The sequence below is a fragment of the Lutjanus erythropterus genome, chromosome 5 (assembly GCF_056507025.1).
Source record: "Lutjanus erythropterus isolate fLutEry1 chromosome 5, fLutEry1.hap2, whole genome shotgun sequence".
In the NCBI taxonomy this organism is placed as follows: Eukaryota; Metazoa; Chordata; class Actinopteri; order Lutjaniformes; family Lutjanidae; genus Lutjanus; species Lutjanus erythropterus.
Window position 1 is genome coordinate 35,283,300 of NC_139321.1, and position 14,153 is coordinate 35,297,452.

The 14,153-nt window shown below is 39.1% G+C and overlaps 1 protein-coding gene across 1 annotated transcript in view; it reads left to right on the forward strand.

Moving 5' to 3' along the window:
• Positions 1–14,153, forward strand: part of rxfp1 (relaxin family peptide receptor 1) — a 124,064-nt gene that overhangs the window by 65,008 nt on the left and 44,903 nt on the right. The window contains exon 3 of the mRNA XM_084718299.1: positions 8,829–8,912. Coding sequence (XP_084574425.1) covers positions 8,829–8,912 — 84 coding nt within the window. The remainder of the gene's footprint in view (positions 1–8,828; positions 8,913–14,153) is intronic.

Consider the following 14,153-nt stretch of genomic DNA (forward strand, 5'->3'; position numbering starts at 1 on the left):
AAAAGTAATGTTGCATGAAAAGTAAGTGTAAAAATGGAAAATTCTGAAATTCTTATGCCGGCTCGCATTCATTCACACTCATACTGTAGGGAGACGCCACTACAGTAATGGCAGCTTGTCAACATCTGGTACTTAGCCAGACTCGTCTATTTACAGATTTCACTACTGCTGAAGTTTTTCTTACAGGCTTTTCTGGTGGCATCTCTCCAATTGTTGGGCATGTGCCACCGTATTTTCACATGGCACAACACTTGCTCCTGTTCAGTGTTGAGGGGGTGCTCCTATGCAAATAGCAAACAATCAGCCACCTGCCTCCAGTTTATAATCAGGTGGGATTCATCATTCAGCACGTCTCGGTAAAAGCAGATTTGGGTGGTTAAGAAGATCTGGCACATACGGAGTTGACTTCTCTCTTTTTTTCTCTCTCTCTTACCAGAAAGTAAATTTAATGTCAAAATAATCAAAATGTATTCAAGAGATGTTACATTATTACAGCCCCCTTTTTTTAAACAAATAGAAAGAGAAGGAAAATTAAAAATGATCATTAATTAATCATCTGTGTTAACCAGTAATAAATGTGTTCTGAGTTTGTCATACTACATAAACATGTTATTAACCACCAAGCCAAATTTTAAAAAATAATTTAAAATTTAACAGTTTCCTAGTGTTAGGTGATTATGGCTCTGTTGTGTCACAAAGCCATTTTTCAGGTCTGGCCAAAAAATCTTAAACACAGGTACAGTACTACATACATAAACTTTCTGTAACGTGTTGAATGTGTTTAGAAGAACCTGGTTTCTAAATGGAAACCTCAAAACACTATAAGGCAATACAAGCTAAACTGCACAAATTTCAAATGACACGAAGAATGTCAATACAGATAAAAAGCAGCATTGACATTCAGTCAGGTAATATTGATTTTAAAGGCCCAGTTCCTAATTCATGCAGGGAACAGTCCCATGTCATTTATTATCCATGTTAACTCCGCTGTGTAGGTACATTTGGCATGTAGATCACGTGTCTGTAGTGGGTTGGAGCGTGGTTCAAGGTCTGTACTTTTCAATCAATACATTCTCATTGGGCCTTATCTGCCATGAATATTGGTCCGATTTCTTTGTCTTTCACCATCAGCACTGAATCCTAATGTTTCACATATCTGACAGACTTATTGATTGTAGGATTTCAAACTGTGATGGTGAAATAATTATTACACGTCTCTCCGATATGGAATTATTCATCCAAGCTCCTCAAGAGCCTTGTTAATAAAAGCCTTCCTCACAGTTTGTTTTAGTGATTGATTTTGAAGTCCACCTTCATTCATGTTTTTCACATTGCATAAATGCTCTGCAAGATGTAATGACTGTATGTTCTGATATGTTTTTTTCTTTGCAAAATAGTGACCATGCCTTGTTAAAATGCTTGCATTACCTGCATTTAGTATTCAAGAATTCATGAATATACAATAGTCCCCGCCCTCTCCTCAACTCACCCCTGCTCCCTCCATGCCCCACCCCCACCCCTAAGCAGCTGCAGCTGGTGACCCCTCTGTCTTCCAAGCTCACTAGCTATATCCTGTTTCTCCTGTGGGCTGGGCATCACTTTTTTCACTGGAGGGGACATTTAATATTTATACAATATTGTAATGATGCTCACACATTAAATTCCACCATATATATATGATAGTACAACACATATGAGAAACTAGCAGAGGATTGAGGAGGAGAAAGCAGCTGCCTCATAAAGATAACAGTCACTTGAGAAACAGCAGCCGCACAGTATCCTCAGGATCAATCCTCGGCTGAAGTTGCAAGTTAGCGGAGAGCACAAGGCTGTTAAGAACTTTCATGCATAGTTGGAAAAAGCAAGGAGTCTCTGGAATTAAAACTGGTGGTGGGTGAGTCTGCCAGGACAGGATGAAGGGTCTTTATTGGAGTTTTGTGTGACCACCTCAAATACCACATCAGAGCCTCACGAGGACCGGAGCGGAAACTCAGTCGTGTCTTTACGATCCTCACACTTTTGAAACAGCACAAATTTAAAATACTTATTTCTCTGCAGGATGTGGTCCTCATGACACTTGCACAGGCTTGGAGAGTAATGGATTACATGTAATGGGATAATGTAATCAGGATACACAAACATCCATACAGTTACATAAAAAGAGTCGTAATGAGATTAGAATTTTGAAACGCATTTTAAATAAAGAACGTTTACAGCTCTTTTTGTGTGTCTTAATCTTACAGTTAGCAATTCATTATCATGGCCACTACTGAAAACGTACTTCAACTGGGAGGAAATTTTACTTTTAATTTGTCATAAAATGGGAACATTGCAGTAAAGCCACTGTCCTGCCTTCAGCTGTGTAAATACTGTCATCATCCAAAACTGGATATCCACAACTTAATTTAAATATACAATGTTACTATTGCAGTTAGCTAACTAACCTGTCAATACTACTGCTACTACTGAAAATACAGTTTATAAATTTAACATTGGATATAAAACTTAGTAGGCTCAACAAATTGAACGTTTGGTATTGAGGTAATCGAAAAGTAACCCTCCCGAGTCTGTGCTTCTGTAGTTACAGTGTACAATTTGCATCACGGGTCTGACGTGCTGGAGAATGGTTTAAGTTGATTAGTGTTTGCTAACGCAGTGTCTACACATGTGGTGTAGCATGAACAGCACGTTAGCGGAGCAGCAGCAGCCACTTCAGTGGGCCGCTTGTGTCTCCAGATGCTGTGTTCAGGCACAGTATTGAGTGTAGGTCACCTGTGTTTTAGCAGCTCTTAGAACCCAACACTTAATCGCTGTTAGGTGCATAAAATTGAAGAAAATAGACTTAAAGGGTAAAACAAATGGCATGTTTACGCATTCATGAAACTGAATAGGCAGCTGTATTGATTCAGGTAGGAGCATCTGTTCAGTCAGTTCAGTCTCCTGTGTGGACATGTGCATATGATTAAATGTGTCTGACAGCTATGGAAATAGCTTAATTAATAAAGGCTTTAAGGTCAACTGATATTATTGGCCTGCTATTGGGCTATCACAGCTATATTGATCTGCATTGGTATCAGCATATATGTTGTTCAATATGCACCTCTATGAAACAGAACATAATGCAGATTGTTTTTATTTGTTAGCTTCACAGGCAGTATTTATATATTTGATACTTTTTCTTAATTCAGGTGAAATATCTAGATATATTTTACTCTATTTGTGTTATTTATTACTATTAAATATATATCTTTTTTTTTCTCCCTAATATTGGTATCAGGCAGAAAAAATCCAGTATCCATCAGGCTTTATAAAATACCACATATTAGACAATCTTACTCATTCATGGTAAAACCCTACAGTTACTTGGAGAATACGAAATTATTGGAAAAAGTGGCACCAACAAGATTTCATACTGCTGACTTGTATCAAGAGTATTTCTGTCATATTCTGATTTGATAAGGAGATGCACTCTTGCAGGAAGAAAATGGTAATGTCTCTAAATTAGGAGCTGTATTACCTCAAGGACTTCAAGTGCTCAGAGTTCTTCAAACTGCTGCCAGAGCACCTTTGTGCTCAGCAGTAGTTGTAACAGTTTGAAAATAATATGGCAAACAGTCCTGGAATGTAGATTGTGAGAAAAGGAAATGTTGAAACTACTGTCAGACAGTGGTAAATATGTCAGGGAATCGAAAAGTAAATTCACCCAGTGTAAAATAATACATCAGTGCTGCTCAACACCAACCAGACACAGGATGGGCTTATTAACTAGCAATACATGTTGGAAATGCCATAAAGAAATAGATACTTTCTTACATTGTATTTAGGATTGTCCGCTCATTCAGCCCTGTGGGAGAAGAATTTTAGTACATGAGTAGGTGGCTGGGTAAAAACTCTGCCAGTGTCTCCAAGAATATGATTATTAGCAGACAGATCACAAGTATGTAACATGTCAAGAGAAGGATATTTGGTTGATATGGCTGGGGTCATCAGCGCTTCTAGAATAACACTCATGCATTTGAAATCAACTACGCCTCCAAAATTGAATGAATGGGTCAATCATATGACAAAAACCTTCTCATATGAATCCATGCTGACCAGAATGACTGATAGGAGCCATACAGAGAAAACAAAATTGTTGGAATTATGTGACACTGTCTGCGGAGCCTGAATTATGATTGCTGTTTCATCTTCCCTGAGTGGCTTCCTTTTCTGTGGATCATGACCAGTACTCTGTTCTCTCTTAGATGAATTTATTTTCCATTCTACAGCATTTTTATTTCCATTATTGGTGCCGCTGATGGAATGTCTCATCTTTGATATCTTTACCACAGGCGCCTATGCAATGGAGCACGTAGTGCAAATGCATCCCCAATATTCAATCATGGGTAGGGATGGGAATCAAAAACAGGTTCTTGTTGAGAACCGGTTCCCAGTGTTTCAATTCCTTGGTATCGTTTGCCAATTTTGCAAATGATTCCCGTATCAATTCCAGTGGGTGCAAATGACGTCACCATGCACGTTGCAAATACTACCAATATGTAGAAACATTTTCACACACAGCATGCGATAACTTTGAATGAATGTCGCGTTTTCGATCCGCTCCAGAGTGAATCTCAACCCAGCAGCAGCGGCACCGTTAGCACATCCTCTGCTGTTAATATTAGGGGTGCAATGGATTGCGGTTGATCCGTGTTCCGTACAGATCGCCCTCTACGGTTCGGCTAGCATGTGATCCGCAGACACATGTGAGCATCGTAGTTTTACTGTCACTGTTACTTTTGTATAAGTTATAATACCCAAAATCTCAATGCAGAGTTGCAGTGAACAGACAGGACAGACGCTGCTGTGTGCAGCTCATCTCTGTGAAAAGCAACTTTTTTCACTGATGTAACTATGCTACCACCAAAGAAACAGATCATGAAACTGTGATGTTCATTGAAACTTTGGTGATATCAGCTGTCTTAACTTCTACACAGCTCCTCTCTGCTCACCGGTGCAGCTCTGTCTCACCCCGTCTGTGACACAGTGTGTCTGCTGATTGATCATGACTTCTAACCAATCAGATGTGCTGCTGTAGGCGGGACATTGAGCCAGACTACAGAGCATAATTGTGTATTATACTGTACAGTGTATAATGATCTAATATATGTATAGTATATACATAGTACAGCACTGTATAAGTTTGAAGTTTTTAATATATTACCATTATCATTATTATTACATTACATAACTATGGTGATAATTACAGACAGACAAAGATCAAAGACAAGTGCATTTTTAAAATAATTTAACCCTAATCCCAACACTTTTTTCTTTTTTGCTGATCCGAAAAATGATCTGATCCGTGACTCAAAACTGTGATACGATCCAAACCATGAGTTTTCTGATCCGTTGCACCCCTAGTTAATACTGCAGGTAACTAACTAACTAACACTGCCTATCATGTTAGCGCCATTTGCCTCATTGTAAAACCTGCTATTACTGTTAACTGTTAAGGTTAAATGAATGCCTTCTCATGCATTACATTTAGATGACCATGACGAGAGACAGAGTCTGACTGGCTCAGAGGCTGGCAGTACTCGCTCCAGTTCACGTCTAGCTTCCTGTTTGTTCTCCTTTTTTCTAAATGAGAATCGATAAGAGAATCGATAAAGAACCGAATCGTTAAGCAGAATCAAAAATGGAATCGGAATCGCAAAAATCTTATCAATTCCAATCCCTAATCATGGGGAGCAAAATTTTGCTATATCCAAATAACTCAAAATGATGCATGCTTTTGCATCCTCAGAACTGGGCCTGGTCTTGTTTACCATGTCTCTGGGTTCGACTTTTTTGCTATATTGTCACCATTCATACACAGAGACCAGGGCGTTTATGATTAAGTGACATACTAGAGCACAAAATGTTCACAAAATCACAAAGTTCTTCACAGAGAGCTACTTAATTTTACTCTCAAACTGCAACAGATTGATGCATTTAATTTTAAACCAAAGAGTCGGCTCTTTTAAATGTGGGCTTTGTGCTAATTTTGTATTAGCTTTGTTCTTTTTTATTATTTGGGATGTAGTGGGGGGTAAACACACTGTAGGTCTTGGCTTAATGCATGAGATTATGTGTCTAGAAATCCAGGAAACTAATAATAATTTAAATAAATAATTTAATTAAATAATTTTTTTCTCCTTATGTAGGACCCCTGTGTGCCTGTCCAAGTTTGCTCCCCCATTTTAAAGCATTACCAGGCCAACTTGGCACATGGCAAATGAATTTTAAAGAAAACAAAATTATAAGAAAAAGATAGTGAAAATAATTATTAGTTGCAGCCCTTAATATGCTTGGTTAAAAACACCACAACTCATATTGTTCCTGGCTTTATAATAATTATTTTACCTTTATTTAACAAGGAAGTCTCACTAAGACTACAACAATCACAAACATATTAAAATGCAACAAATTCAATATTTTCAACCCCAGATCTGTCAAAACCCAGGGTAGCTGGTAACTACCTGACCTGTTACAAGGAATGGTACAGAGGCAGGCTGGAGTTAACGCTTTATAGATAAAAAATATACCAGTGTAATGAAACGTATAATCATTACCGTCTGTGCGCTTGTGGCAGGTGACCTGGCGCTTACTTGTTGGAGGTCATGACAGCAAATGATAAGCTGATGTTTCTCCGAGTCACAGCAGGCTGAGCATCCTGCTGTGACTTGTTATGTCCATAACTAACATATTTGGGAGAAGAGCAAATAACAGAAGATGGAAGTTGTTAGCCTCTAATTTCACGCCATTGCAAAGCTAGTGGTGGAGTTGCCACTTCCATCAGGTGCAAGTCATTTCTTTTAGCACCTGTTTGAAAGTTTTGTGCCTGCCAAGATATTTTCTTCTGCTGAGGGAGTTGAAGTGGCACAGCAGTTGTTATGTGAGTAGTTTTGTTACTCATTTTGGTATGAATTTTTTAAGTGAGTTCCACCTCTTATTTCAAACCAACCGCAAAATTTAAAAAGCTCTGTTCTGTATTTTCACAGCACAATGTTAATTGAGAAGCCTGGCAGACCCTCTATTAAGAAATAATCATTCATGTCCATAATTACATGACAGCATCACACAGTTGCTGCAGATTTATCGGCTGCACATCCATGAAGTGAATTTCCCATTTCACCACATTCCAAAAGTGCTCTATTAGATTGAGGTCTGCTGACCGTGGAGGCCACTGGAGTACAGTGAACTCATTGTCATGTTCAAGAAACCAGTTTGAGATGATTTGAGCTTTGTGGCATGTTGTGTTATCCTGCTGGAAGTAGCCATCAGAAGATGGATACACTGTGGTCATAAAAGGATGGACATGATCAGCAACAATACTCAGGTGGTCTGTGGTGTTTAAACAGTTGGTACTAAGAGGCCCAAAGTGTGCCAAGAACATATTCCCCGCACCATTACACCACCATCAGCCTGAACCATTGATACAAGGCAGGATGGATCCGTGCTTACATGTTGTTTACACCAAATTCTGACTCGTCAGATCAAGCAATGTATTTCCAGTCTTCTATTGTCCAATTTTTGTGAGCCTCTGTAAATTGTAGCCACAATTTCCTGTTCTTAGCTGACAGGAGTGGCACCCGGTGTGTCTTCTGCTGCTGTAGCTCATCTGCTTCAAGGTTCAACGTGTTGTGCGTTCAGAGATGATCTTCTGCATACCTAGCAAGCAAGTGGTTATTTGATTTACTGTTGCCTTTCTATCATCTTGATCCAGTCTGGCCATTCTCCTCTGACCTCTGGCATCAACATGGCAGTTTCTCCCAGAGAACTGTCGCTCACTTTTTTCTTTTCTCCTTTCTATTTTCTTGTCTGTCAACAACAACCGTGCCACGTTCAAAGTCACTTAAATCACTTTTCTTTCCCATTCTGATGCTCAGTTTGAATATCAACGGGTCGTCTTGACCATGTCTATATGTCAAAATGCATTGAGTCGCTGCCGTGTATTTGGCTGATTACATATTTGCATTAATGACCGGTTGAACAAGTGTACCTAATGAAGTGGCCAGTGAGCGTATACACAATTCACCTATCCCCCAAATTACAAGGGTTTCGCGATATGGTTTTAAAAAATTATATTGCAGATATTTTGACTTTTGATTCATGATTAGTGAATCACGATTCCCATTTTCACTGAAAACAGAAAATAAATAATACCACCATGATGATTACATTTGTTTGGATCTAAACAAACATGCTTGCGTCTGGAGAATAGGATTCGTAGGCCAGGACATCTGCAGCACTACAGTACCTCATTATAATCGTTCAGTTTTGTGATTTCGATAATATTTCGATTAATTTTGCAGCTCTAACTTCGACCCTACTCTTTCACCCAAGCGCCTTAAATGCAAGATAGAAATTGGTCCCCTAATTCATTGTCTTTGATTATGCTATAGCCTGCAAATACTGGTCCAGTGTGCTATCTGAAATACAAAAAATATTGAGTTTCTTGATTCCTCTAATTGCAAATTATTTTAACCTCTGGTGTTGTATGAATCTGAGCTGATGTCTGTTTTTAATGTTTTTTTTATTATTATTCTTAGAATGTATCCATAATGGACCTGTTGTTAAAGAGAAAAATAAATGATAAATTATGTACAGCCATCAGAAAGCAACAGGAATTACCATCTTGGCAAAGCAAAAGAACAAGGAGTGAGAGGAACAATGTGCTGTCTGCCCTGTGTCCTGACAGAATGGAACATTTAAACTACAGAAAATTATACTGAATTATAAAAGATGCTTGAGGGACTAATGAAGGGTTGTCATATCTGATTGTGTCTCATTTTCTTTTCCAGGGGATAATAATGGATGGCCCCATCTTTTCGACAAGTATTTTGGAATGCCCAGTTATAACGCTGGGACCAAGTCCAATGTATGCTGTAAGTACTTGTAGCATGTTCTGTCTCTAAATTGCATGTTTAATGATATTTTGAAATATCATTGTATTGTATCATTTTATATTTCTTTTTTGTTGTTGTTGTCCTTCAGGGCTGCAAATAGAAACCCATGCATGATTGAATCAGTGCTGTGCTACTGAATGAAACAAAACTGGGGGTCAGTATAACACTCACTGCAGCAACAGGAGTCTAACCACCAGTTGTGGATCTGCTAGGTGCTTGATCACATACAGCTATAGATGGGAAGCCAGTGAGGGATCATGTCCTAGTGACTCTGACTGGTTGGTTTGGATGCCTTTCTGAAGGCGGGGTGAGGTCTGGAGGGGAATAATTTCAATCTTTGTATCCATGATGCCCTCATTATGAAGCATCTCCCTGACAAATAGAAAGAAGCAACAAAACACAACAAAAAGGTTTACAAGTTACAAAATGCAACCAGTCGTATTTGTAAATGCTTCAGTTCTGATCATTCTAGATCTACACAATTTCTCATGGATTAGTATTACCTGGGGACTTCTAATACTTTGATTGCTGTCTGTAATTTGGAAAGTAAATCTCCCACTGCAAATTACCTACCATGTTTCACCAAACACAGAGGTCCTGTGATAATATCAGTCCTGTGTGAATTGGAATCTCTTTGATTTAGTGTTTAAATTTGTGTTTTCTGTTGGCTGACAACTGAACAACTACAAAATTGGATTGCAGCTCACAAAATGAACAACAGTGTTTATGCTTATAACATGTACATAAAGTGGGAAAAAGACAATGTGTGCAACCATGCTTGGTTTGTGACATCATAGCTGATGTCATGCTGGATTTCTATTAGCCTATAAGATTATCTTATGATGTCCTGATGATGTCACTGATTCAGAAGTTTATAAATAGACCCTGAGAAGATGTTATGGACTGAGCTGGAGTTGACCCGGCTCCCTTAGATGGGAGGCGTGGTGCGGAACTCCCCCACACGTTCAGAGATGAACGAGTTGAGTCGCTGGCGATCGCCAGAGTTTCCCGCTCTGACCCAAAGTCGTGTGCATTAACCGGCCATGGGAATGCTGGGCTCAGCTCGCTTTGTCCCCTCCTCTGTTGCCGTGGGCTGTAGGACCCCCATGGAGTCTCATTCCATCTTCGTAAGTATACGTGTGTGAGTGTGTGAGTGATACATCTGTCCCCAACAGACACGACTAATGTCAGCATCTGTGGACATCAACTTTGACTGAGTTTGTGCTCAAAGCATCATAGATGCTCCCCTCCTCCTGCTGGACTCTTGCGAGTTGCAAACTGTCAGCTTGGAACTGGTTCAACCATCAAGTGCAAATGCTTCATCTGTAATTTTGAGACGCAGGTCTATCTGTGTGATCATAACAGTTTCCCCTGGCTTTGCCAGCCTGAGTTCCATTTTGTTTCCCATTTTGTTAAATATGAAGGTGCATGTGGTTGTTTTGGAGTAGACAGGTAACTTCAAGAAGTCCAAAACTGCGTAAATACAAAGTAGAAAGCCCATCCGCAGCTGATGTGATCCTTCTTGCGGCCCAATGCTCTGATACTATGCTGATTGGGCAAGTGCATCAAGAGGTTTTTTGACAGAGAGAGAGTGAATTCTGCATTTTATGTGGCTGCTGAAGAGCAGACACTCTGCTTCTGAAACATGGATGTTACTCAGAAGCTTGACATCATATCCAGGGGACAGCGACAGCAAATTTGAGTAAAATACAGACTTTGCTTGTCCAGAGATGTGGGGAAGTAATTTCTAAATCATGTCCGACAAGCTGATGAATCAGACTGGCAGGCACATCAAGAAAAACAGCAAATGTTCTGTGAACTATCTGTGGTGAAATATAAGAGAACATAATCAAAGAAAATGAGCAAAACTTTCAATCTTGTTCTCTGCTGGCTTGCTGAAGTTTATGTGCTGTGCAGTACCATATCATAGTCCTTCACACAAGAAAGCACAAAAGAGGCATTTGAGCTCTGCTCATTTCTGAAGATGAAAGGATTCAGCTGACAATTCGGGAGCTTAAAAAGGACAGAAATGTATGAAGATATGGCATAAATATAAATATAATAAAATACTAAGTTTGAAAAAGTAAAAGTGATTAAAAAATTCATCACATTCATAAATAACAAGCTGTCTCCGGAGGAGAAAATATTAGGACAGACATTGAACTCTTCCCTTCTGGAGAAATCCTATTATGTTTTTTTTAATTGCCACAGTATGTTATACCCAAAATAATACAAATTTACTTTGGATTAAATCTGTTTTTTACTCTATAAAGTTACTTATTCAAACTACAGGGTATATTCTCTGATGCCCTCTAGGACTGTTTCTTGCATGTAAATAAACCAATTTCATTCATCTTTCCAATTAATCAGGTCTTCTCTCAGCTTGTTTGGAAAGTTAATTATATACAAGTGCTATCAATTTACTTTTGGTTAATGCTTTTTGTCAGATGCTTTCAAGTAAATGTGTTTTATTTTGACAGCTGTATATTTAGCTGGGCATTGGTTTGTCAGACTCGATTTGTGTAAAAGATGAATAATATATGCATGGCCTAATTGCTGACATAATTATATTTTTAATTTGCCATCTGCACTAAATTACAAAGTCCCAAACATGAAAGCCCAAACAAGTCAGAGGAAGTCAAATTGTCAGGATTCATTTTCATCTTTGACATCAAGTTTTGTGAATTTTTTGCTCACAGTTGAGTTTAAAATTGTGTTCTTTTCTCAGCTCCTGCTTCTTGACTCTTGCTCTACTATGACAGTAGTTTGAAAGCTAACAACCACACCGTGTTCCCTGAGAATTCATACCATCCTCTGAAGGTTTACAGTAAAGAAAAAAAAATACACCTCCCTTTTTATCTCCAAAAATATTCCCAGCAGGTTTGGCCTTGTGTTCTGCTTTAGAAGATCAAAGGTTTGTGTACATCCAGATGGTTTGTAACATGACGACCAAAGGCAGCTTTAATCATAAAAACAGTGGTTTTCTTTGATATTGTATTTATGTTGACATACTGAATTTATCAATGATGTCTTTACAACCTTTTCTCAACTATTCTCTGTCGTAACAGACAGTCACTAAGCTGTTTAAAGAAAATAAATTGGGATGTCCAGAAAATCAGTTGTGGAATTCCGAGCAGGAGCAGAGGGAAATCATTTTGACTCAGGTCTGAGCCAATCAACATGAACACATTGTGTCACAGACACAGAGCTGCACCGGTGATCACAAGGGAGCCGTGTAGAAGTTAAGACAGCAGATATCGCTAAAGTTTCAATAAATATCACCATCTAATGATCTGTTGCTTTCATAATCGCATAGTTACACCAGTGGAAATGCCTGAAATCATGGTTGGGATTTCACTGACGATGTGACGGCTTGTTAAGTCAGTGGCTCTTCACAGAGATGTGCTGCAGGGTAAAACACAGCGCACATCTGTCCTGTCTTTTTAATGCATTGAGATTTGGGGGATTGTTACTTATACAAAAGTAGCAGCGAAAGTAAAAAAAAAAAAAAAGCACCCCTAATGAACAGTGCTATTTGTGATTCGCATTTGGATCATGCAGGTGCAATCATCCCCACTGATTTGATGTAGTATCTTATCTTTAATATAACAATAATGCTAATGATTTTCATTGTCCTCCATCAGGGCAGTTTAATAAAACAGAAGAGCTTTTCACACTGCATTTAGCCCAAGGTTAAGAGAATCATTAGCCTAGACTAAAAGAGCTCTCACACTGGCACGATCCTGGCATGTTCTAAACTGGGCGAACCCTAACTTTAGCCTGGGGCTAGCTGGCCTTGCTCTGGAGCAGGGTTAGCCCTGAGTTTGCGGGGTTGTTTCCCTGAGAATCGACTGAACCCAGGTTGATGGAAAACATCTGTGTGAGTGTACAGAGGCTTTAACCCAGAGCTAGAAGAAGGGTAGTGTGAATCATGTAGCCCTGGGCTTAGCTCAACCGTGGGTTAGCAATGTGTGTGTGAAAAGGGGCTAAGTTATCCCAGGCTTAATTCCTAGCCCAGGGCTAAGGATAGTCCTGGGCTAAGGATAGGCCTGGGCTAAAAATATGCACCGTGAAAAGGCCTTTTGTCATGTCCTGTGGTCGCGTCTCACGTACTGGTGGTACTGCTCTGTTTCGTCTGTATCCGTAAGCTTTCAGAAAATGTGCATAAATATGGACAAAGTTTTTATTTATTTAACCAGCTAAAATCAACTGAGATAAAGTCTCATCCTCAGTGGTGACCTGGCCAAGAAGGCAGCAAAGTTGCTCATCAAGTGCACAAACACAGAATATGAATAGCAGGCTGTTTCTTGTATCTGTATGAGTATCTACTGTTTAGCATAAATGAGCCTTAATATGTGCTTTTACAAGCAAGGTGCCATTGCAGTAGTTTGCTGCAACTTGTCTGTCAGGCTTGGTTTCAGGAGGGGATCCAGGTTTCCCTGCTCCATTTTGGGAAACAAGGAGCTTTTTTCCCCCAAAATAAGGTCTAAAAGAATCCACTAAAAGTCAGATGTTCTTTAGGATTCAGTTTTCTCAACAACTTACAGTTTGTAAAAGTAAAGAAAAATCCCCAGTTTCTGTCTTTTTTGGGGGGATTGCAATTTCCACTCACAGGTTCTCTATCATTTTGCACTTTGTAGTTGGACTGTTTGTGAAGTCTTTTCCATTGTGTGTGGTCTGATGTGGCACTGAGTCCAATTCAGGGCTGCCTGAATTGAACTGCTTGTTTAATCACCTGTTTCACTGTGTCCATAGCTGCTGTTTAGCACATAGAATTCCCCTGGAATTGCTACTTCCCTTGTTCTTTTGAAATCAGAAGACGGCTCAGTCTGTCCCTTAATTGAAACAGTCTTCATGAGCACATCAACAATGATTACCAGAGGGTTGAAAAAAACTAATACAAAAACTGCTCTATAGCCACCTTAAGGCATGTTGATTACCAAACTGGTTGACATGAGAAAACTGTGTTTTAGAAGTCACACTCTAATCATAGTTCTGCTTCTGTTTGTTTTCCTATTTGCCGTTTATCAGCCTCTATCGAGCTTGGGTGTCCATAAATATGTCAGATACAAACCTGGTTCTGAATGTTTTCCCTAGCTTTTTGATATTTTTATTCATTTCTTCTGGCAGCGACATTCCTGTGATTTATTTCCAGTAAGGTTAATTTGCAGCATTCCAAATTACATCAAAGTGACACTCCACTTCTTCTTATATTTTTTC